Raw genomic sequence first — 22,165 nt, forward strand, 5'->3', positions numbered from 1 at the left:
CACAAACACACAGTATAAATAGGTAAAATTATCAATTAATGACAGTTCAAGATGTTGATATTAACTGATCATAAAATAACAAAATTACACACTGAAGTTATGTATTTACAGAGTGTCACATCTGTGTTCCGTACATCTGTAATGGTTCTGAGTACAACACATACTGTACCTCCACCGAGGCCAAGCAGTCCCCTCAACCTCGATCAAGCTAAACCAAATTTCACTTGTTTATTGATATCAGTCCCCAGAATCCAACAAAGAACTAAAACTTATCTTAAAAAGAAGAATTGAAACTCACAGTATCTGTGTGTACAAATAGCTTAAGCGTATATCTAGAATATAACAATGAATTAAAACGTATCTACAATATAACACAAATGAAATGTATCCACCAAATAAGAATCAAAACGTATTTAGGTACAACAAAAGAACAGAGACTTGGGGTGCAGGACCACACACAGGATGGTTCTATGGTTGATAATGAGTGAATTTTTTATTATCTTGTGAACTATCCATTTAATCAGACGACTTACCTGTATAACAGCACAATATTCTCTGTTAGAACATCTTAGGTTGTATGCCTCTGTCCATTAAATGTTGAATAGACCAGATCCTCTGTGTTTAGGGAGTGGTTCAGGGGAGCGGTACGTACCATGCGTACTCATGTGTGTACCTAGACTCCCCAGGAGGTGGCGGTATGCAATAAAAAGCAACTTTACTCCTGTGGACAAAAACCACAAGCGCTGTCCCCGAGTACTGGTTATTTAATGCCTGGTAATGTTAATGAAAGTGAAAAGTAATCCCAGATCTGTCAGGATCAGGATTAAAAAAAAAAAAAGAGATTGTAAACAAAAACAATATCAGTGATGATCACGATGTTTAAATGTTTTTTGACCAGGAAAAATATTGCTGAACAACTTCTTATATACAATATGTAATGTGGTTGAAGGAACATAAACATTGTAACATCTGTGTAACATCTGAGGCAGGAGTGGTCCAATATTTCTGAAACAAAATACTGTATGTTTATATGTAGATAGATGGATGGATAGATAGATAGATAGATAGATAGATAGATAGATAGATAGATAGATAGATAGATAGATAGATAGATAGATAGATAGATAGATAGATAGATCACAGTCATATGTGCTGTGTCTGTCAAAGGGTTCACAGTGAACGCCTTTCAGAGCGAGACAGGCAAGAGGAGGTGCCCGGACATAGGAGGAGGAGGAGGAGGAGGAGGAGGAGGAGGAGGAGGAGGAGGAGGAGGAGGAGGAGGAGGAGAAAGAGTGTTAGCGGACAGACTGTGCTCTCTCTCTCTCTCTCTCTCTCTCTCTCTCTCTCACACACACACACAACACACAGGAGGAGGAGGAGGAGGAGGAGGAGAAGAGTGTGAACGGGCAGACTGATCTCTCTCTCTCTCTCTCTCTCTCTCTCTCTCTCTCTCTCTCTCTCGCTCTCTCTCTCGCTCTCTCTCTCTCCCCCCTCCCCCCCACACATCGACTCACTACAGTTCGTGTGATATTGATCCTGGACAGAAGCGTAGTTTGCTGCTGCTGCTGAGCTCCGTGGTGAGTTCAGGGACCACACTGTCCCTTCTTTTTCACTTTACCTTCTCTCTTCCACAACTTCAGAGGAACCTACAGTTTTCTGTGATGTGTATAGTTTATGTTCCCGAAATGTTATGTAAATGACGGTTGAGTCTGTTTGTGTGAAGGGAACAGTGTCAACAAGTAGCCCAAAACCGGATAAGCCAGCAAGAAACTTAAAAGTTAATAATTTTGTTTGTTGGTATTTTATTTTTGTTTATTAGTATATTTGGTTGTGGTTTTCATATAAGCTGGGCCTGGTTTCTACTTGTAGGGTTACAAGTATTTTTGAATTCATGTTGTGTAAACTAATCTAAACTTAACTACATTTACAAGTGATATTATAAAAGTATTTTTAATATAGTTGTATATGTATATAAATTATTATAATCTGTTATTAACGGTGTTGTTAATGGTTAGTGAATATCTTTCGAACGCAGTTCATTCTAAGATATTAATAAGTTCATCAAGTCAGGTTGTTTAAAATCCTACTTCTGCATGAGACTTAATTCAGATTTTATTCATTAAGGAGACCCTTAATGACTGTCTGGCCTTTTTTAAGAAACCAGTGCTGATGAAGTGATGTTGTTAAAGTTGCTGATGAATGAGTTTCTGTGGTCAAATAGTCCATTTGAATGGACTTTCTGATGAATCTTAAGTGTTAGGTTTAAAGGCAAATGAAGCAACATGTTAGAGAAGGATTCTTCACAACCTTCAAAACAATACAATCTTATTCATGTCTTCTAACTGATCCATGAAGTTTTCTGTTGAAGGTTCAAAAGAACAACCTGCACAGAGTTGTGGTCTCCGTGGTAACCCAGGGGTGCAAGACGCTGGTCGTGGAATCACAATGTCCAGAGTTTTAGTCTGGTGACCTGAGTTGCATAGAAAGCCATAAAAAAGGTCTATTTGAACAGATTTCCTGATTAATTTAACAGCTAACTAAAAAGACCTGAGAAAGTGTGCTTGAGGAGGACAACCTGGCAACCTCTTCTTAATGACTCATAACATAACAGATCCATCAGTCAAGGAATGATTACTTCTGTTAAAGCCATTCATAACAGTGAATAATTCTCTTTTCAAGGATACCTCACTACTGAACACTTCTTCCTGAACGTACTCTTAGGAGCTGCATTCTGTTGTGTAATAAATTAAAGTATTCATGCAGAGGATGGTGCGTCTAAGGCGTTTTGTCTGCAGCACAACACCTCCTCTGTTCTGGTGTTTCACCCTCACCCTAACATATTTATCGACAAAGATTTTCCTCAAGTGTCAAACCACGAAGCAGGGTGACGACACCTCGGAGACCTCGGCCAGTTGGAGTCGTCATTCCATGGGCTCAGCTCGGGTTGTACAATAGTACGCTGTCATACGCACACAGGAGTTGCTGTTTTCATTGCATGGCAATATCTGGCTGTCCACGGTGTCTGTTTATTGTGTGTGTGTGGGACTGACGCGCCAACCCGGCTCCGGTGTTTTGTAAACACCAACCCCAGCTTGACCAACCAGATGCATCAGTTTTCAGCTCACCTTCCCACACAGGATCTTTCTCCTTCAGTGCAGACTCTTAACCTAAACCTGTCTTTGTTTTTTTGTTTTGCCAGTTGATCGGTTCATCCCGTGGAGTCACGATGGAGTCTCACAGACTCAGCGGCTCTTCAGATGTCAGGATACAGAGGAGCTACGTGCAGGAGCAGGACAACTTGTTTGGAGTGAGGGTGCAGGTTCAAGGGATTAAAGGTCAACCTTACATCGTTCTGAACAGCTCGGGCCAGGACACCCACAGGGACGTCTCCGTCATAACTCACCAGGCCGGGTACAACCCAGGTACGGTGAGGAGGTCAGTGGATGAGAGACGCTCCCCAGCCGAGAGACAGAGGGCTGCTTCCTCCTCCGAATTTCATTATCAGCAACATCCAGAGATTCTGAGCCCTTATGACCCTGAAAGTAATAACCTAACCCGCCTCATTCCTTCAAAAACGGCCTTGGCTGCCCAACCTGGACTTACTCCTGAGAAAACCGCTAACATGACCAAACCCAGGATCCCTCTGCCCGCGGAGGGCCCAGTTGAAGAAGCCCAGAAAAAGATGCCTCCTGCATGTGGACACATCCCTACACGATCCCCGAACTGTGTGGAAGCAGACTCCATCGTATCTGTTGGGAAGCTGATAAGTCAGTTCAACAGCAGCCAGCGGAGGGGAAGGGGTGGCCCGAGGAACAGGCTGGACCCCGAGCATTGTCGAAGGTCACGCAGCATGGACAGCAGACATCCCTCAGACTCCTCCACGTGCTCCTCTTCCTCCAGCCGACCCTCATCTCTGAAGGGCCTCCGGGGGGAGACCCCAGGTGGGACATATCTCTCCGGGTCAGCTGGGGCTCGAAACCACAGCGTAGACGGCTCTTTGGCGAACCAAAGGGAGGAGAATAAGCACAGCACACTGCCCAGGGTCCATAATGGAAAAGAGGCCATATCTCCACATGCTGCAAAACTGCTTCACAGAACACAGAAAGCGTCCAACTCCAGGTCGTGTAGTGACCAGACGGATGAATCAGACGAACGAGACACTCAGGTAATGAGATCTGCTTCAGAGCACAGTTGTTCTCTACCAGGTTTTATTTATTCGCTGTGCGTTCTCTAACCAGGTCACTCCTGATCTTCTGAAAGGACAGCAAGAAGTCTCAGTCGACCCAACTGAAGACACCGCCAAACAAGTGCTGTTCGCCTACCTCCAGGAAGGGTGAGTTCTCAGCAGTCTGCACTTTTAGTTGGAATAATAAATCAACGTTTTTTGGAAATAGTGGTGATTTAACTTAATGCTGACAGTGACATGAGAATATTGATAGCACTTTTCTGTTTGTACAGTAAATACAAGGCTACAGCAGCTCTTAGCTTAGTGCAAAGCCAAGTTAACTTTATTTATATAGCGCCATGTAAACACAGAGGCAATTCAAACAGCTTCCTTATGAAACAAGACATGAGTGTTTCTAATACAATGAATGTGTAAGTGAAAAATATGATTTTTAAATTAGATTCCAAGTTCAGCTGGCAACTGTCAGGGTGTACACCACCCTTTGCCTAATGTCAGCCGGTATTGGCTCCATCCTAGAGGTGACGATAATGAACGGATGGATTTAACTAGAATAAAATCACTTATAAAAGAATATTGGAAATGGGGAAACTTCTAGCATGAATTTGTAAACAAAAGGAATAATATAGATGACAAGTTGTGATTTAACAAGTGGTCATATTCTGGACTTATTCTTGGTCGGGTGTGCAGTAAGTTCCTGGATGGAAACGAATGAGACACAAACATACCTTCACCAAGGCCCAGTCTCCTTTAATTCAATCATTCAAACACCAATCCATCTGCACCAAATAACACATGCTCTCAGAGATACCTCCGTATAGCGTGCCTGATTGGGGGATTAAGATCCATGAATTAGTTGCTGAGGAATCAGGGAAAATGTTGAAAAACGCCCAAACTCGCAATGTAAAGGATTCATGGTAATAGTTACATAGTTTTTGTGTGATGCTCCTAAGTAACTCAACTACAGCTAAATAGCTATTGTGCAGATCCAGGCTAGCAGTTTCCACCTGTTTCTAGTCTTTATGCTAAGCTAAGCTAACTGGCTGCTAACTGACAAGTGGTACCAATCATCTCATCTAACTCTGCGATGGGAAGATAACGACATTTCCTATAATATCGAAACGCTCTTCTTTATAACAGCGTATTAAATGTGTTTGTTTTCCACTGTGAGCTGAGGTTGAGCTGGACGGTGTGTAGTACAGTCAGATAAGGGTGGGCTGATCCAGCTGTGTGTGCTCAAACACACAGAAGTCAGGAATGCGGAGCATAACTTTTGTTACACCGAAGGCTTTTAACATCCATCCGTGCCAATTGTCAAATATGTGTAGAGCTGTTATATTTCGCAGAGTTATAAGAATACACGTTTTCTTCTCTGGATACCAAAAGCTCAGAGCCCTGCGCCACCAGGAAATTGTTTAGGTCGTTTGTGACTACCCTTAATTCTATCATTATACCCTGTTAGTGTGTTTGTGAAATATTTGGCTTGCTTTGCAGGACGACTGACGACGACTCCACAACTGAGAGGAAAGTCAACCTGCTGCTCCAACGGATCAACAAGCTAAAGTGGAGGACTGCTAAGAATGTGGAGGAGGAGGAGAAAGTGAGTGTCAGGATGATGTGTTTGCCAGCGTTGATGGTTGTTCAGCAGGATTTGGACTGAAACTCCCGCGCCCCTCTTTTCATGTAGGATTACGCTGCCGAGGTGAAGCGGCTACAGGGGAAACAGACGGTGCTGGAGAGAGAAGTGACTGGGCTGAGGCAAAAACTGGAAACTGAAATGAAGGTGCAGGGCGGCCCCATCCTGCTGACTCACGCCTAAACCACTCACTTCCTGTTCCTGTTACTGATGATGGTGTTGTTGTGTTGTGCAGAATGAAAAGACCCTGGCCATGGCCTGCGAGAAGGCCAGGACGGAGAAGAAGAGGCTTCAGGAAGAGCTGACCAAGAGTCAGACAGAGCTCAGCAAACTGAGGGACAGGCTGGCTGAAATCCAGGCAGAGCTTCAGTCCACCATACAGGAGTAAGGATTTCAACTCCTGCTCATTCAGAAAAGTCTCAGAGTACATCTTGTAGCTCTAAGGCGCTACAATAAAAAAAAACTATTGTCTTATAAATACTCTCTACTGGCAGTAGAGTCATATTTACCACACAGATATCTCTTAGCAAGAAAGCAAATAAAGTTGTTTTTGTTTTTCTCCGGAAAAAAAATGGTCTGGACATTTTCCGCAGTCTGGCCTTTAACATATAGAAAAAACAGCAGGAGATGGTCCAGGTCAGGCAGGTTCACAACAACAGGAAAATGTCTGGAGCGTTCAGTCAAGGGGTGGTGTCTAAGTAGAACGTGCAGGAGGCAGGACGCACATTTAAAATCCACTGTGGAGATCACATGTTCGTGTTTAAGGCACATCATCACCAAAAACTCATGAATTTCATTGTCTTTCCAAGTTTACTTGGGCTCACATGGACATTTTACATACATTTTGCTGGGAAGCTGGCAGGAAACCATTTCAGAAAATTGTCCAGAGCAACTGACTTAGACATTTGCTTCCTAAGATACAACCCCTCAGAAAAAGTTGAGGATGTTCATAGTTCAGTGCATGTCTGAAAGCAGACATGCACTGAACTATGAGTGTAGTGTATTCCCGATTGTTTCTTTAAATGAGTCTCACAGCTATTTCAGAGCCACAGAGGAGAATGCATGTTTTCCATTAACAGCACATAAAACAGACATGTAGGACTAAAGTGAAAACCCAGACTTAAGCTCAGTGCTGTGTCTTAGTGAAGCTCATGCTCGTACTCATTGTTCACTGTAACGTGATCTGATGGAGATCGTCGGAGTCAAATACCATTCGGATTATGTGTGCAGATATGATGTGTTTTTTTTTATCTAGTCCTGTTCTACAAACCCAGAGCTGGGTTACACAGGATTCTAACTGCACATTCTTGTTTTGCGTGTACGTCGTCAGAATGAATCAGATGAAGGGGGAGAGGGATCGTTCTCGTACGGAGATGAAAGATCTTCAGCAGCAGCTCTCTGAGATGCACGATGAGCTGGACCAAGCCAAGAAGGCCGAGGTGATAAACACAGAGAAAGAAATCCTCCTGAAGGTAAATGAAAGCAGGTGTAGAAGATACAGATCACAAATCAGCAGCAGCTTCAAAGCGTCTTCACTCCACTGGTGGTGAGTGACACTGAAATGTTATGGATTGTCTGTCAGGATATGGCACAGCTGCGTGCCGACTTCCTGGAGACGCTGCAGTTGAAGGAGGAGCAGGAGGAGGAGCTGCACCACCTGGAGAGGGAACTCATTGCCCTGAAGGGGGCGCTCAAAGAGGAGGTGGAAACTCATGACCAATACATGGCCGCTCTGAAGGAGGAATATGAGCAGGAGCTGCAGAGGCTGCTTGGAGATTTGGACCTGGCCAAAGAGGTAACATTAAACATGTCTTCTATTTCACTTGTGGGGTTCATCGTTTACATTCTCCAATTGGTCTTTTAGAGCAACGGCATGCTGTGTCAAGAGAAGGTGGAGGTGGAGGAGGAGAAAGGTCTGGCAAAGGTGCAGCTGAAGGAGCTGAGCCAAGAGCGAGACCAGCTGAGGGGGAAGGTGCAGGAGCTCAACAAGAGAGTGGATCAGCTGAGCCAGGGGATCCAGGAGGCCCGGACCACGGAGAGGCTGCTGGAGCAGAGAGCGAAGCAGCTGGAGGTGGGGAGAAGGTGTTTAGATGAACTTTCAAAAGTTTATCTAAATCATTTTATGGCATTTCTATGCTTGCTCTGCGTGCCTGGGTTTTCTCCGTGGACCCCAGCTTCCTCTTATCAGTCCAAAAACATGCAGATTGGGGTAAAGTTGATTGGAGTTTCCTGGCTGTACCCCACCTCCCACCCAATGTCTGTTGGTATTGGTGCCAGCTCCCCCTACAACCCTTAAAGGAAATCACACTTTGCTAATGGTGTGATGGATTTTTATGTTGATCCCTGCTGATGTCTTGTTCTTAGAGAGAAAAGCAGCAGGTTGAGGAAATGCTGAAGGAGGTGAGGAGGAACGAGGAGGACATGAGTCAGTCTAACCAATCGCTGCTCAGTCGGCTGGAGGATGTGCAGGTAAGACCATGTTGGTCTCTGAGGAGCAGCTGCGATGTTGCTTGTCCTCCCACCTCTCTTTCAAAGTTGCAATGTTAAACAAATGATTGGAACCTCACAGTTCTCCATTGTTTTTTCCTCTGACAGAGTAAGTTGACCAAACTCAATCACGAGCACAGGGACCTGAAGGAGAAGCTCAAGGACGAGAGGAAACAAATGGAGGAGCTGTGGAAGCTGAAAACTGAACTGGAGGATGAGAGGAGGATGCAGGACCGAGCTGTGGAGCTGCTGCAGAGGAAGGTGAGAGGAAGACAGTGGCATGAACTAAATGGTTTTATCCAAATCTGTCCCCATTCAGAAGTGTCCCTGGGCTACTGAGATACTGAACCCCAAATTGCCCCTGATGTGTGATAAAGTGCTGTATGTAAATGCACATTCATGAGTGTGTGTGTGTGTGTGTGAATGGGTGAAAGGCACTCACCCTAACCCTAACCCATCAAGACTAGTAAAAACACCATTTATCTATTAGACCTAAAAAGACCCTGAAGCACCATGAGATCCGCAGCTGATTTGTCTTGTTTCCTTCATCCCTTATCTTCTTGTGTACACTTAGCTCACAGTAGAAGCGCTTTGTTTTTCCATCTGCTCAGATGAACAGCATCATGGAGGAGTGCGAGGCGTCCACAGACGTGCTCCAGAACCAGATCGACGAGGCCAGAGAGAAGAGTCAGAGGGAGTTGGCCGAGCTGCGGAGACAGCTGCAGGAGAAGGGAGCAGAGCTGGAGAAATCCAGACAGGCGGCCAAAAAACTGCAGGAAGAGGTGTGGTGCTGATTGTCTCTCTGATTCATCAGTTTGTAGGTTCAACTGTCTTAGTCATCAAAATGAAATCACAAAATCGGGGCAAATAGGAGTTAGATGTTTTACCAGAATTGATTAATTCCATGTTTTCTTAATTACCTCTTATTTATTCGCCAACACCAAATTATCTATGTTACCCTAACTAACTCATGGTGTGTGTTTACTCCATGGTCTCCTCCACGTTCAGCTCCTTCCCCTGGATGAGGAGCTGCAGCGGTGCCGTGAGGAGCAGCAGGAGGCTCAGTTGCGGGGCCAGCAGCTGGAGCAGAAGCTGGAGGAGTTGGAAGAGAGGAGCGCAGCCACGGTGGAGGAGAGAGAGCGGCAGGTCAAATTCATGGAGGTAAACGTCTCTGCAAGACTTCCACAGGACGAGTGTGTAAATTATTATACAGTCTCGATCCTGTATATAAATATATAGGACAAGACTGTATAGAAATATACTGGACAAGACTGCATTTAAAGGTGGATGACATCATGACGCAGCAAAAGTGAAGTGCCTCAATCGCCCCTGCCATAAACTCTGCCTCCTCCATGTTAGTGGATGGGACATGGCCCAAAATAAAAGGTCAAAGAAAATCTCAAATTTAATGTTCTCTTAGATGTTTTGTATCATTTCAAATCATTCTACAAGAGCATGTTCAATATGGCATAGGATTTGCCAACTATATTTTATAATTTTTATTTTATTATTACAGTTGTGCTTTACTATTGTCATTCAAGTGAAACATCCAGTTTCTAAAAGTTTTAAGGGCAAATGGTTTAGAATTTCCCTGAGCGTAAAGTTGCTCTAAAACTGTGTTTAACCTTTGTAACTTTTAATGTGAGACTTAACTTAACCTAACTCTGGACTGTTTATCTGTTCAGGTGCCAGTATTTACATTCTCTTGTTCCTGGGAACTAAGAGGGTGCTGGACTGAGCCGTAGTAACTGCATCTCACAGCTCAGCACTGTTTGTCTTGCTGATGACAAAACACGACACTGTGACTCCGGCACACTCACTGTTGACACAGCGTATCAGCCGGGGAAGCTGGTGTTTACAGTAAAAAGTTATCAGACCTGTCTGGGTGTTCTCAGGAATCTTCTTTTCCTCTTTCGCCCCGGTTTCCATTGTCGATCTCTCTCGGCCACACAGAAATCTCTCATCTGGTTCAGTTTTTCAGCCGCTATTATATTTGTCTTGCTTCCCCTCCAGCCTCCACATATGTTATTACCCAATATCCTTTTTTCGCTGAGTCAGTTTTCCGACCACAGCCTCTGGAGACAGATTCATCATGTCCTCTGTATCATTGTGTACTGTGTATTGTAATACCAGTGTTTGATGATGGTTTGACCCATTTTTCTTGTTTTCCTCTCCTCTCAGGGACGAATCAGTCACCTAGTAGAAGATCTCAATGATGAGCGCAGCAGTGCCGACCGCCTGATGGAGCGATTAGACAAAACCAAAGATCAGGCAGGTTCACTCCCTCTCTGTCTTCTTTTTCTTTTCTCTTTCTCACGCACTCCTCATTTTGTTTATGCTAACGTTCATGAATTTGCAACGAGACGGCCCATCAGTAATAGAATAAGCCCAGTCTCTGGTGTGAGCTCCACGCCCTACGTCTGTTTTTATCACAAACAGATGTAGAGCTGAGCGCTCGGGTTTCCCCTCCGACCCTCAAAGCTTCTGATTGGTGTGTTCAGAGCAGCTCATTAGACGAGTTGTCCTTTCATTCTTCACACTCGCCGTGTAACCGCCCTGAAACATGTCAGATCTCCTCTGTCTTAACGTACGCGTCTTTGTCTGACGCCGTCGCAGGAGCCTCACGTCCTCGGTGCGTCGGTGAAGTAGGCCTCCATTCATGGGAGAAAAGTGGTGCAGACTAATTGATACTGAACACTGTTTTGGGTGCAGTGCAAAGACAAATAAGAGTGAACTATTGTGTGCAGCTATTCACACTCCCTTCACTGGGCCTCTGGATGTTATTAGAGGGGAGAGAGACTGGAGGTCTGATGCGGCCGCTCACGACAGACAGGGCATTTCCTCTGGGTTCAGGAGTTTAAGCCGGAAACTTTTCATTTAACCGGAAAATGCCTGTTGTCAGGTCCTGTCCTCTTTAACAACACACAGGCATGTTTCTAATTAAGAGGGAGCACATATGCACAGGTCCTGGTTAACTTACCACACATTCACCCTACTCACTGTGTTATGAGTGAAACTGTGTCTCGCTCTGTGTGTGTGTGTGTGTGTGTGTGTGTGTGTTTGTGTGTGTGTGTGGCAGATGGATCTGATGAGGAACGAGCTGATGCAGGAGCGAGCGGTCAGACAGGACCTGGAGTGTGACAAGATGAGCCTGGAGAGACAGGTACTGACCTCTGACCTCTGACCCCTGACCCCATCACACTGCCCCAGCGTAGTCATTTGATAATATTCCTGCTAGATATATATTTGTAATTCTCCTATCTTTGAAATACGGTGTTAATCGAGACCAAACCTTTAAAACAAATCTTTAGAATCTGCTGCATCTCCGATGTACGTCTTCTGTTTGATTTCCTTCTGTAGAATAAAGACCTGAAGAGCAGAGTGACTCATCTGGAAGGATCACAGAGGACCAACCAGGATTCACTGGTCTCCAAACTCAGCAGTCGCATCCAGGAGCTGGAGGAGAAGCTGCAGGGAGAAGAACAGTCAGCATCTGCATATTATTATTCCATATACACTTTCATCTACACACAGTTTGTATTTACCAGTGCAGTGCAGGCCAACACTTGGATAAGAGCTCAATCACATACTAAATGAACCGACTCCTATCACTGTCCCTGTGGTCGTGGGAGTCAGAGTATCTCGGGTCCAAACACACTTGGGGTGTTGAGTTACACATGTGATCTCCCGGTGCTTCTGCTCACAGGGACAACAACAGCCTGCAACAAGCGAACCGCAAGCTGGAGCGCAAAGTGAAGGAGATGAAGCTGCAGGCGGACGAGGAGCAAGTCAACCTGCAGAGCCAGAGAGACCAGGTAGACTCGCATGCTGTTTTTGTTTTGTTTTTATCCACGGAGACGCGAATTTGGTTTCGTCAGGAGCAGCAGAGACTTGACTCGTGATGCAATGTCTCACTTTGGTGAACTCTGCAGCTGACCCAGAGGCTGAAGACGTCGAAGAGGCAGATGGACGAGGCGGAGGAGGAGATCGAGCGCCTGGAGCACAGCAAGAAGAAGCTGCAGCGAGAGGTGGACGAGCACATCGAGGCCAACGAGCAGCTTCACGGCCAAGTGAGCGCGCTGAGGAACGAGATGAGGTGACCACTCCCCCTCTGCCCTCAGCTTCCATGTTTGACCTTCTCATTTAAATTTAATGACAAGGAGTTCGGTTCTTTGCGTTCACAGGCGAAGGAAGAAATCTCCTCCTCTCATCAAGAAGGTGGAGGACGGCGGGAACGACGTGGACGACTTTTGCTCTGATTGACTAAGGAATATTTAATTTAATAATTCTGCATATTAACAACTCAGGTGTGATTTCATTTTGTGTTTCCTGTTGTGAGCAGCAGTGGCCCCTTGCCAAGGCTGCCCTCCGGTGGCGATGTGCATAACTACAATATCTGATTAACATGTCTTTTCAACGTGCTACAAACTGACATATTTATACTCCAATACATTTTTTCATTCAGTTACCGTGTGAGTTAATATGGAGCAAACTGCCAATTTTAAACTGATGAATAAATGTATTAAAATGCATTTGTGTTTATACACCTCCAGAAAATAAATCCAGCTGTTTGATTTCAGTTCAGTTCATCTGAGTTTGTCCGTAGCAACACATATAAATAAAAGAAATCAGATTTTAATGGACATTTAAAGGGGAAACGTGAGACAAACCTCGACGGTGGATGTTTGCGTGTTCTGACGAGACACTAGACGAGAAGCGTGTGGTTGTACCAACGGATCAATGGTCTGTTCTGAGTGGCTGCGCAGGGCAGAGTTGGGGATTTGAACCCTCTGATCAGCTGCAGAGGTTCACACACTGCTGGACGTCTGGCAGCAGGTTACACCGGCGGTTTTCCAAAGTGATACATGGCAATACCACTCAAGAGAATCATGAGGCAACACTGTGCTCTGAAACATGGAATACTCAAGGAATTCCTGGCAGAATTCCTGGGGACGTTTGTCTTGGTCGTGAGTAAAATTCTGTTTGATAAAATCGTGTTTTGACAAAAAATATATTGCACTTAATGTTTTGTATTCGCTTTATGATTTGTTTTAAAGTTCACCTTCTTTTTCTTTAGTTTTCTTCTTAATTTAATGTTTATGTGTTAATTTGACTTTGTTGTTCAAGTCCAGATCCCTCAATGAAAATGAGTTTGAAGTGATTTGAAGAGTTGTGGGTTAAACCCTGTCGTCCTCTCTCCCCCTCTTTGGTCAGTTGTTCGGCTGTGGCTCAGTCGCTCAGACCGTCCTCAGTCGAAACACCCTGGGCGAACCTCTCACCGTCCACATCGGCTTCTCTGTGGGACTGATGATGGCAGCGTATGTGTCCGGTGGAGTGTCAGGTAAATATCACTTCAATTCTTATATTACATGAGCCTGAGCACCTCACTAGCAGGGTTTGAGATGATACTTTGAGTTGAATGCATTAACCAAACAGTGAATACGTGTTGATGGACGACATTGAAATTTGCTAGTGTCAAATCAACTAAAATTTATAAACTGTTTTAATACAATGGTTGTTTTTTGCATATTCAGCTTCCCTCCTGCCATTAAATCTCCTCTTTATGCTGCAGACTCTTAAAAAGAATTGATAGTTATTAAAAAAAAAAAACTGTGCCAGAGCATATAAAACAGTCTGAGTCAGTTTGTTCCATGGGTTCCAATCCAAACACAGTTACTCATGCAGTCTGCAGCTTGTTATAATGCAACTTTATGGCCTCCTGTCACCTCAGCAGCTCCAGTGTTGACGGGAATGGGCCAGCGCTCCCTTCGGATTCAATGCATGCGTATTGAGCATTGATTTGTTAGTGCTAGTGCACAGACTCTCCAGGGTCAGATGTAACCCGGGGCGCTGAATGTCCTGCAAACTCCATCGATCACAGGCTACGTTCACTCTATGATGGAGACCGGTTCCTCCTCTGAGCAGCATCCACACATCAAAACGACCAAAAACATTTCATTCATTTCAAGGACAGATCATAGACGGACATATCTTTAAGTATTTGAGATAGTGTACAACCTGCACTGCACATTAATGGATGGCTGGATGGATGGAATGATGGATGGATGGATGGATGGATGGATGGATGGATGGATGGATGGATGGATGGATGGATGGATGGATGGATGGATGGATGGATGGATGGATGGATGGATGGATAGATAGATAGATAGATAGATAGATAGATAGATAGATAGTTACATGTTTTTAATTAAAAACCTGCAGGATCTGAGGACAGTTTGACTAAAGAAGGAACAGTCATGCTCACTTTTGCTTTTGGACTTACAGGATGATTTCAAGATTCAATTCAATGAAATTCTTATGTCACAGGCTCCCTTTGAGCCATGCTCCCCAAAAAATTGAAAAACCAAACAAACATTTTTTTTAATAAATAATCAAATATAAAAAATAAAATATATGAAATAAAGTATTCAAATAAAGTATATTAAAATAATCACCTAAACTACATTTGTGACCATTATTGTGCCTTTGTGGCCTGGACTGTATAACCAAACCCAGCACCGTCCCAGGGGCCGCTCCCCTCCTGCTGCTTCCTATAAATTGGGGGGCAGCCTTGATTATAATGGAGAGGGTATCATGCCAGACACCCCCCACCCACTCACTGCTCCCCTCCTTCACCCTGTGATTTGTCCTCCCTCCCAGGGGGCCACGTGAACCCTGCCGTCTCTCTGGCCATGGTGATTCTGGGCAAACTGAAGATTTGGAAATTTCCCTTCTACGTCATCGCTCAGTTTCTCGGTGCCTTTGCCGGAGCTGCTGCAGTCTTTGGATTATACTACGGTGAATCCACCTGAACGTCACTCTCTTCATATTATTTATAATGCTTCTAAAACCGTGACCTTCCATGGCTTGGTGTCTCCCATACTGTATTAAAACTGAATATGTCATCATAAGCAACTTATTTGTCTGTTTGTCCTCTGCATAGATGCTTTCATGGACTTTACCAGTGGGATACTGTCGGTGACTGGAATCAATGCAACAGGCCACATCTTCGCTTCCTACCCAGCGAGACACCTGTCAGTCCTCGGTGGCTTCATCGACCAGGTGAGATCTGGTCACTGTGACCCGACCACACACACACTGACACACACACACCTCCACTGTGACCTGCCGCTCCCATTCAGCCTCTAAATTCCACAAAGTCTGGCAAATGTGGCTAATGCAAGATTGATCGTCCCATTTAGTGTGAGAACATCCCTCTTTTGCTCGGTTTTGACCCATTTCCTGTTGTTCACTGGGAGGTCAGATCCATACTTAACACCATTTCCCAGTCTGGTCTGGTGAGTTGCTGCAGCGATCCAAAGATAACACGTCTACCTACCAGGTTAAAAACACATCAGATGAAGCTCTGAGATAAATCCAGTCAGGTCTACTGCTCATCTCAACGTTTCCTTCGTTAGATCTGTGTAACTGCAGTGCTTTGAGGTGTAGGGCCTTAAACCTTTCTGTTAAAATAACTTACAACGCTTAAATACCTACATTTGAAGCTTGTTTTAGTGACCTATATTCAGGTGCAAGGACTGAAAGACCAACACATTAAAGGTTTAATGCAAAAAGCCTGATATATGTAAAACTACACATTTAATATGTTAGTTTGTACATTTAAATGCAGTTATTAAAAATATATACAATCTCTAACATACACATGACTTACATGAGGGTAAAGTGCAGTAGAGGGAGGAAACTCAAAGCTAAATAAACAACAGGGTGACATAGGAATGATGAATAAAAATAAATCACTTGTAACAGGGAGTTCCCCAGTGTCTGTTTGGTCACTGCAGCGTTCATCCTCTCGCTCTGTTCCTCCAGGTGGTGGGGACAGGGATGCTGGTTTTGTGTATCCTCGCCATCATCGATGGTGGGAACATCGGAGCTCCTAAAGGCGTGGAGCCGCTGGCCATCGGACTCGTCATCATGGCCATCGGGGTGTCCATGGGACTGAACTGCGGATACCCCCTGAACCCCGCCAGAGACCTGGGACCCCGGCTGTTCACGGCCATTGCTGGATGGGGGATGGAGGTTTTTAGGTAACTGGAGGACAGAAGAAGACAGATTGGGTTCTTATTTTTAATATATCATATATATTCACTGTGATTTCTCTTGCGCACTTGGGTTGATTCAAATACAGATGAATATAATATGTGTGGGTCTTGTTGCAATGATCAGGGTGAAACTTGTTTAATAGTTTGAATAGGCCACAATTAAAACAAAGCTCTGTTAATTAAATAGAAAAACATTTTATAAAATAATATTTAAAAACTATATATTTTACATCTAAACATGTCCCTAAGTGTACAATATGATGAAATACATAAAAAAGAAATGTTGTTGGTAATTGTCAGAAACAGGGTGTATGATTAGTTGTCTGTTTAACTTCATCAAATCAAATATTCTTTATTGTCCCCATGGGGAAATTCTTCTTGATTCAAAGTGCTGCAGCAGCTGTAGAGCAGGACACTGGGACATATCGTGTAAGGCCCAGAATGATAATGCAGAATAAAACTGAGTTGAATATTGCAACTGCCATTAAAACACTTAAAAAGAAAAAACCCTGAAAGGTTATAACGTACAAAAGATGAACAAAATTAAACTGGCATTAAAATCTAAAAGCCAGAGTGTAAAATGTGTCTGACAAAGCGCAAAGCTTATTGAGATGCCTGGCTGAATCAAGATGCTTCCTCAGTGAGTCGTTCGACAGACGTTGTGATGAATGGGAGCTTCATGTGTAATGTAATTTTGGTTTCATATTCCCAAAATAAAATTTTAGGAATCTAATCTCTACTAACAAATAAATTCAGTTTGTGATAAACATTTGATAAGTTATGTATTTATCTTATGTGCCATATAGAAATGTATACGTGTCTCCCTGCCTCAGAATAGATCATTTTGTCAGTTTCATGTATTCAGGTTTGTTTTGAAGCTGCTGTCATGAACCCCACTTGTTATATAAGGTCATGAACCCCACTTGTTATATAAGGTCACATGTATTTGACAGATGCAGTCGATGGTTGTAAATGATCCAGTGACGGCTCCTCTGACCTGCGGTGATGTTGCTGTCAGACGCTTGACTCACTGCCAGAGATGTGTTTAACTGTTGAACTCCTTCCTCCCCTCAGCACTGCAAACTACTGGTGGTGGATCCCTGTGGCGGGGCCCATGGTCGGGGGAGTGGTCGCCGCCATCATCTACTACCTGCTCATCGAACTGCACCACCCCCGCGAGGAGCCCGAGAAGCCCCACGAGGAGGAAGAGGAGGAGGAGGAAGACGAGGACGACGACGACAACAGTCTGAAGGACAAATACGAGATGATCACCATGAGCTAAAATAACACACACCAGACATGAACCTCCTGGACTGTGTGTATTCAGATCCACCTGGTCTCAGTGTCGGCCGCTCAGACGACAACCACCCAGCACAGCCTCCTCTGTCAGTGTCAGCTGTCTGTGCTCAACCTGTTCATAGGCTGTAGGTCCACCTCTGATTGACTTCATGCTCTGCAGAGACAAGCTCCTCCGGCTCAGCGATGACAACATTAAAACCTGCACAGGTCAAAGCTCACAGTAAAATAAATAATGAAACTGTTTAGATTGACAAAATGCTGCCAGATGCACGAAATAAAGATGTGTGGACACCTTTTTAAAAAAGCAACACTGGACTGTCTCCTCTGCAGTTTAACTTTCAATGTTTTATGTTTCATAAAGACATGAATATCTCAGTCCTGCTTCACGTTGTTCTGACTTTTCATATATTTGTGTTGTAAATACTGTATTATAAATATGATCCTCTATTTGACTGTGCTCAGTTGGAATACTAGTTTAATATGCATGCCAGTTTCCTCTTATTCTTATTCTTATTATTTGTATTTTACTCCATGTTGTTTGTCCACATTAAAGTTTATAAAAATACCAATTTCTTACTTCGGGGACTGATTTCACTTCAGCATCTGTTTTTTTATTTTCATTTATCAATGAAAACTGCACTTAAACTTACTGAAGTAATTCTCCTCTCAGCATTTTCCCCATTAACTTAATACATCATTTAAATTGCTGTGTAGGCCACAGTGTTCCATATGAGATGTGACAGAAGACAGGAACAGCAACATGAATCTTTCCAGAACTCACCATAAGAGATGGATGATTTGTGACTCAGAGGATGATAATCAGGCCCCTGCATCAGCTTCTTACTATTTGAGACATCGGTCCAGTTAACGTGGACGTGAGTCACAGTGGGACGTCTGATTCCAGCTCCTCAGGTGGTGACCCCACTGATGCAGAGATGAAGATGCAGAAGAAATGTAGTTACACAGTCAATTAAACAGTGAGCTGTGCTAACATCCTGTGGAGACTCTGCACATATTCAGCCAGACGAAATTGCACTGCTTCTACTAATAGACACCCTCCTTATAGACCCCACAAAAACCATAAAGAAGTATATCTGCCCTTTCTCCCACAATAAAAAAGTCCACAGTTTATAAATATGCGAATAAATATGCAAAATAAACTCTCTCTCTCTCTATAAAACCACAATAGTGTTCCATATAGATTCACACATATATTTATATATACACTTTTGTACTTTAAAAGTTGCTGTGTTACTCTCTCTTCAGTACATTTTTGTCTTTAACTTGACCAAAAAGTTACATATATATATTTTAGTCCTGCATGTTACTTATTTATTTACCACTTTCAATTGTTGACTGCCCTTGCTACTGTGACATTGCAAATTTCCCTGTTTTGGAACTTATAAAGGATTATCTCACTGTATCGTATCTTCTCTTATCTAACAGCGAGTAGTGCCTTTATGTTTTCATGAGATACACAACACTATATCTGACTAAATCTCCTGATAGTAAATGAAGGAGACTTAAATATGAAGTGGCCGTTACTTGACACTTAACAATGACCTGTCAGTTGTGTCTCTGTCTCTGCTGTGTCTCCATCCTTTTGTCCTGCAGGCCTCTGGGTCAGCTGCTGGTCCGAGCGAGTGTCGGTTGCCCCCACCTCCCCCTTGGGTGACACTCAGCGGGCCGGGGCCACTTCTACAATCCTGCTTTGTCACTGCAGGGAGACAAAAGGTGCTGCTCGCTGACATGAGTGACGTCCGCTCCTTGCACAGAGCTGCAGCTCGAAATGTAGAATATTGACCAGGGCTGTTGACACGGGCCTCTCTGGCTGGATGCCGCTTTCAGGCACAGAGTGGCGACAGTTTGTGGTGAATTGTGGGAAAATTGACCACAGCAGGGGCAACGACAACAATATAAACTCACTGGAACAGGACCCTCCATCGGCATTACACAGAAAGTATCGAACCCACTGCGGTGGGTGACCGTGCTCGCTCATGACACAACCAGCGACTGCAGCTCAGGATCTGCATTGAAAATCAATGGCAGGCATCATTCCATTGCATGTGCAAACGCGTGCTTCCACTATCTCACGCACACGTTCCTGTGGCTGTTACATCATCACACACACTCATGAGGAAAACAGTCATCGATAAATATAAACAGTGAATGATGAAGTGTGTGATGAACATGTGGATGATGTGTTTGCTTGGGCTGAAGTTTACAGCAGCAACATTACTTTCTGTCAACTTTACCCAAGTACTATTCAGTATCACTGAACCCACGAAACAATTGTTTGTTCTCAGATGAAAGTCGTCAGCGATTGATAAAATACTCTTTAATGGAAATAGACAAGATGAGGAGTGTGTGCTGGTGCTGGCAATTGGCCTCACACACAGCAGCTGCTCCCTCTGCTGTGGACGCCCTCGTACTGCATGTACTTAAGGTTAAATACACAGCCGCCAAATATCCAGGAATTCACCAAAATTAAGGATCAATCAATAGGGGAGAGCGTGGCCTAGGGGATAGAGCGGGTGCTCTGCAACTAGAAGGTCGCCGGTTCGAAATCCCACTCTATCCCATCTGCATGCCTAAGTGTCCTTGGCAAGATACTGAACCCCTAGATGGCCCCTCATAAAATGATGAGTGTTCTAAAAAATGTAAGTCGCTTTGGATAAAAGCGTCAGCTAAATGACATGTAATGTAATGTAATGTAATCACTGAACTGCAGAGAGACACGTCATTCATCACAGATCATTCATCTGAATACAATATCAGATACATCCTAACATCTCTTTGTCACTTCAAGCAACACAAGATTGTTAAGTTCTCACAGTGGAAATATAAACGAAAACAAAATACTTTAAAACGCCCGTAAATCCCTCCACCAAGTTTAGTGGAATTCCATTAAGAAAAAAACATTAATAACAAACAGGCAGTGTTGTGCGTGAACGAACGAAAAAAAGAACGCGTTCTATGAACACGTTCACTTTTATGAGAACGATGAACTTCTCTCTTTATGTGAAACTTTATTAAAGTCCAGCGAACACGACACACTTCTTGTTCGTAACGCCGACACTCCTATCCGCTCCGAATGCTTTCACCATGTCGTTGCTCAGTGAGCAGTGACTTCGCACTACGTTACTCATCACTCATGGCACACATATGCAGACCAAACAAGAAACGTATTCCAAATGTTTTCTTCTCTGGCCAGTGTCTCGGCTCCGAACCACAAAACTTGGTAGAAGGAAGCTTCACGGATCACAGATGGACCTATACGGCTCTGTTGAGCTCTACTCAGTGCCAGTCTAGTGAATGAATCTGGAATCTTCTCTCAAAAATAAACCAATTCTCTAACAATTGTTTTTTAAAGTATGTGTAATCATCCAGTGTCTAAAAGTCAAAAATATGAAAGTAAGTGTTAAGTAAGGCTGTCAAATATATGTAGTAAAGTAGAAAATATTTTCTCTGAAGTGTTTATCAAAAGCAGCGTAGAATGACACGGACACACACACTGTAATTTATCCATCATCTAATTGTGCTTAGTTCCATATGCCAATCAACAGGCGAAGTGGCCAAGTTGGTAAAGCGTTAGGCCTTCAATAAGAAGGACCTGTGTTCGAATCCCACCTTATCCTGTTTACACACTGGCAATATACTGAACTCTTACATTTGGCAGGACTTCTCCTATTAATTGCAAAATATCTTACACTGTGTTAATTTAAATTAATTAAATATAAAGAAAGGGAAAATAAAATAAAAAATAAAAAATAAATCCTGCACGGGATGTGCGCAATGGTCTTCTGCGCAGGATGCGCAGTGGGCTTCTGCGCAGGATGTGCGCAGTAGGCTTCTGCGCAGGATGTGCGCAATGGCCTTCTGCGCAGGATGTGGGCATAGTCCCATTGCGCAAGATGTGCGCGCGCAGTTATTTTTTTTTTGATTTAATTTAATTAATTTAATATAATTTTTTTATATTTCATTTTATATTTCATTTTTCATCATCATCATTTCTCCCTACTTATTCAGGGGTACATGATGCTGGTCTTCACAGGTGACTGACGCAAGCCTGTAGCCGCCACCCCCCCCCCGACAGGAGATAATGTGCCTGTGTGTGTGGTCGCGGCGCTTCCCGGTTCTTCCCAGCACTACGCTGCCGGTGCGAACAGCCCTAGTATTTAGGATGAGCGAGGAAAGGGGGCGGACTGCTTTTCGCAGCGCTTCTACCTCCGGTGCGTCCCCGGGGTTAGAGGATGATGGTGTGACGTTAATGTATTGTTTTACATTGCATGTGTCACGTCTCCTATGTCGCCTGAACCAGGAGCCGCCCCTGTCACTGGTTATCTTGGCTCGCTGTCTGGCTGGTAACCAGCCGTCCGGACCGCTCCGTGAATAAGGAGGAGGAGATGTTTCTTTACTTGGAATGCGGCCACTTTATTTCTCGGATATACAGCAGGAGCAACACTCGCATCACCTCTAGTTGATCCGTCACTTTTA

General features: G+C 43.9%; 2 protein-coding genes across 3 annotated transcripts; both read left to right on the top strand.

Annotated features, from left to right (window-relative positions):
* The first annotated feature begins 1,482 nt into the window (after window positions 1-1,482).
* LOC133955192 (cingulin-like protein 1) lies at window positions 1,483-12,885 on the top strand. 2 transcript variants are annotated; one of them, XM_062389899.1, is made up of 19 exons: window positions 1,483-1,577; window positions 3,200-4,165; window positions 4,239-4,333; window positions 5,678-5,783; window positions 5,871-5,966; window positions 6,055-6,203; window positions 7,150-7,291; window positions 7,402-7,614; window positions 7,684-7,890; window positions 8,184-8,288; window positions 8,415-8,567; window positions 8,918-9,088; window positions 9,315-9,467; window positions 10,488-10,577; window positions 11,386-11,469; window positions 11,667-11,791; window positions 12,013-12,121; window positions 12,239-12,402; window positions 12,491-12,885. In XM_062389899.1, exons 2-19 carry the CDS (start codon window positions 3,227-3,229, stop codon window positions 12,567-12,569), a joined length of 3,180 nt encoding a protein of 1,059 aa, XP_062245883.1. In that variant the 5' UTR covers window positions 1,483-1,577; window positions 3,200-3,226; the 3' UTR covers window positions 12,570-12,885. The 2 variants fall into 2 exon arrangements, with proteins under 2 accessions (XP_062245883.1, XP_062245884.1); XM_062389900.1 differs by having other exon boundaries at window positions 4,266-4,333.
* An 82-nt stretch (window positions 12,886-12,967) lies between these two features.
* Window positions 12,968-18,206, top strand: LOC133955198 (aquaporin-9-like). Its single transcript, XM_062389907.1, has 6 exons — window positions 12,968-13,273; window positions 13,521-13,647; window positions 14,970-15,107; window positions 15,253-15,371; window positions 16,137-16,354; window positions 17,444-18,206. The coding sequence occupies exons 1-6, from the start codon at window positions 13,172-13,174 to the stop codon at window positions 17,649-17,651; spliced, it is 912 nt and encodes a 303-aa protein (XP_062245891.1). The 5' UTR covers window positions 12,968-13,171; the 3' UTR covers window positions 17,652-18,206.
* Window positions 18,207-22,165: the final 3,959 nt, after the last annotated feature.

The sequence above is a fragment of the Platichthys flesus genome, chromosome 6, assembly GCF_949316205.1.
Source record: "Platichthys flesus chromosome 6, fPlaFle2.1, whole genome shotgun sequence".
Taxonomy (NCBI): domain Eukaryota; kingdom Metazoa; phylum Chordata; class Actinopteri; order Pleuronectiformes; family Pleuronectidae; genus Platichthys; species Platichthys flesus.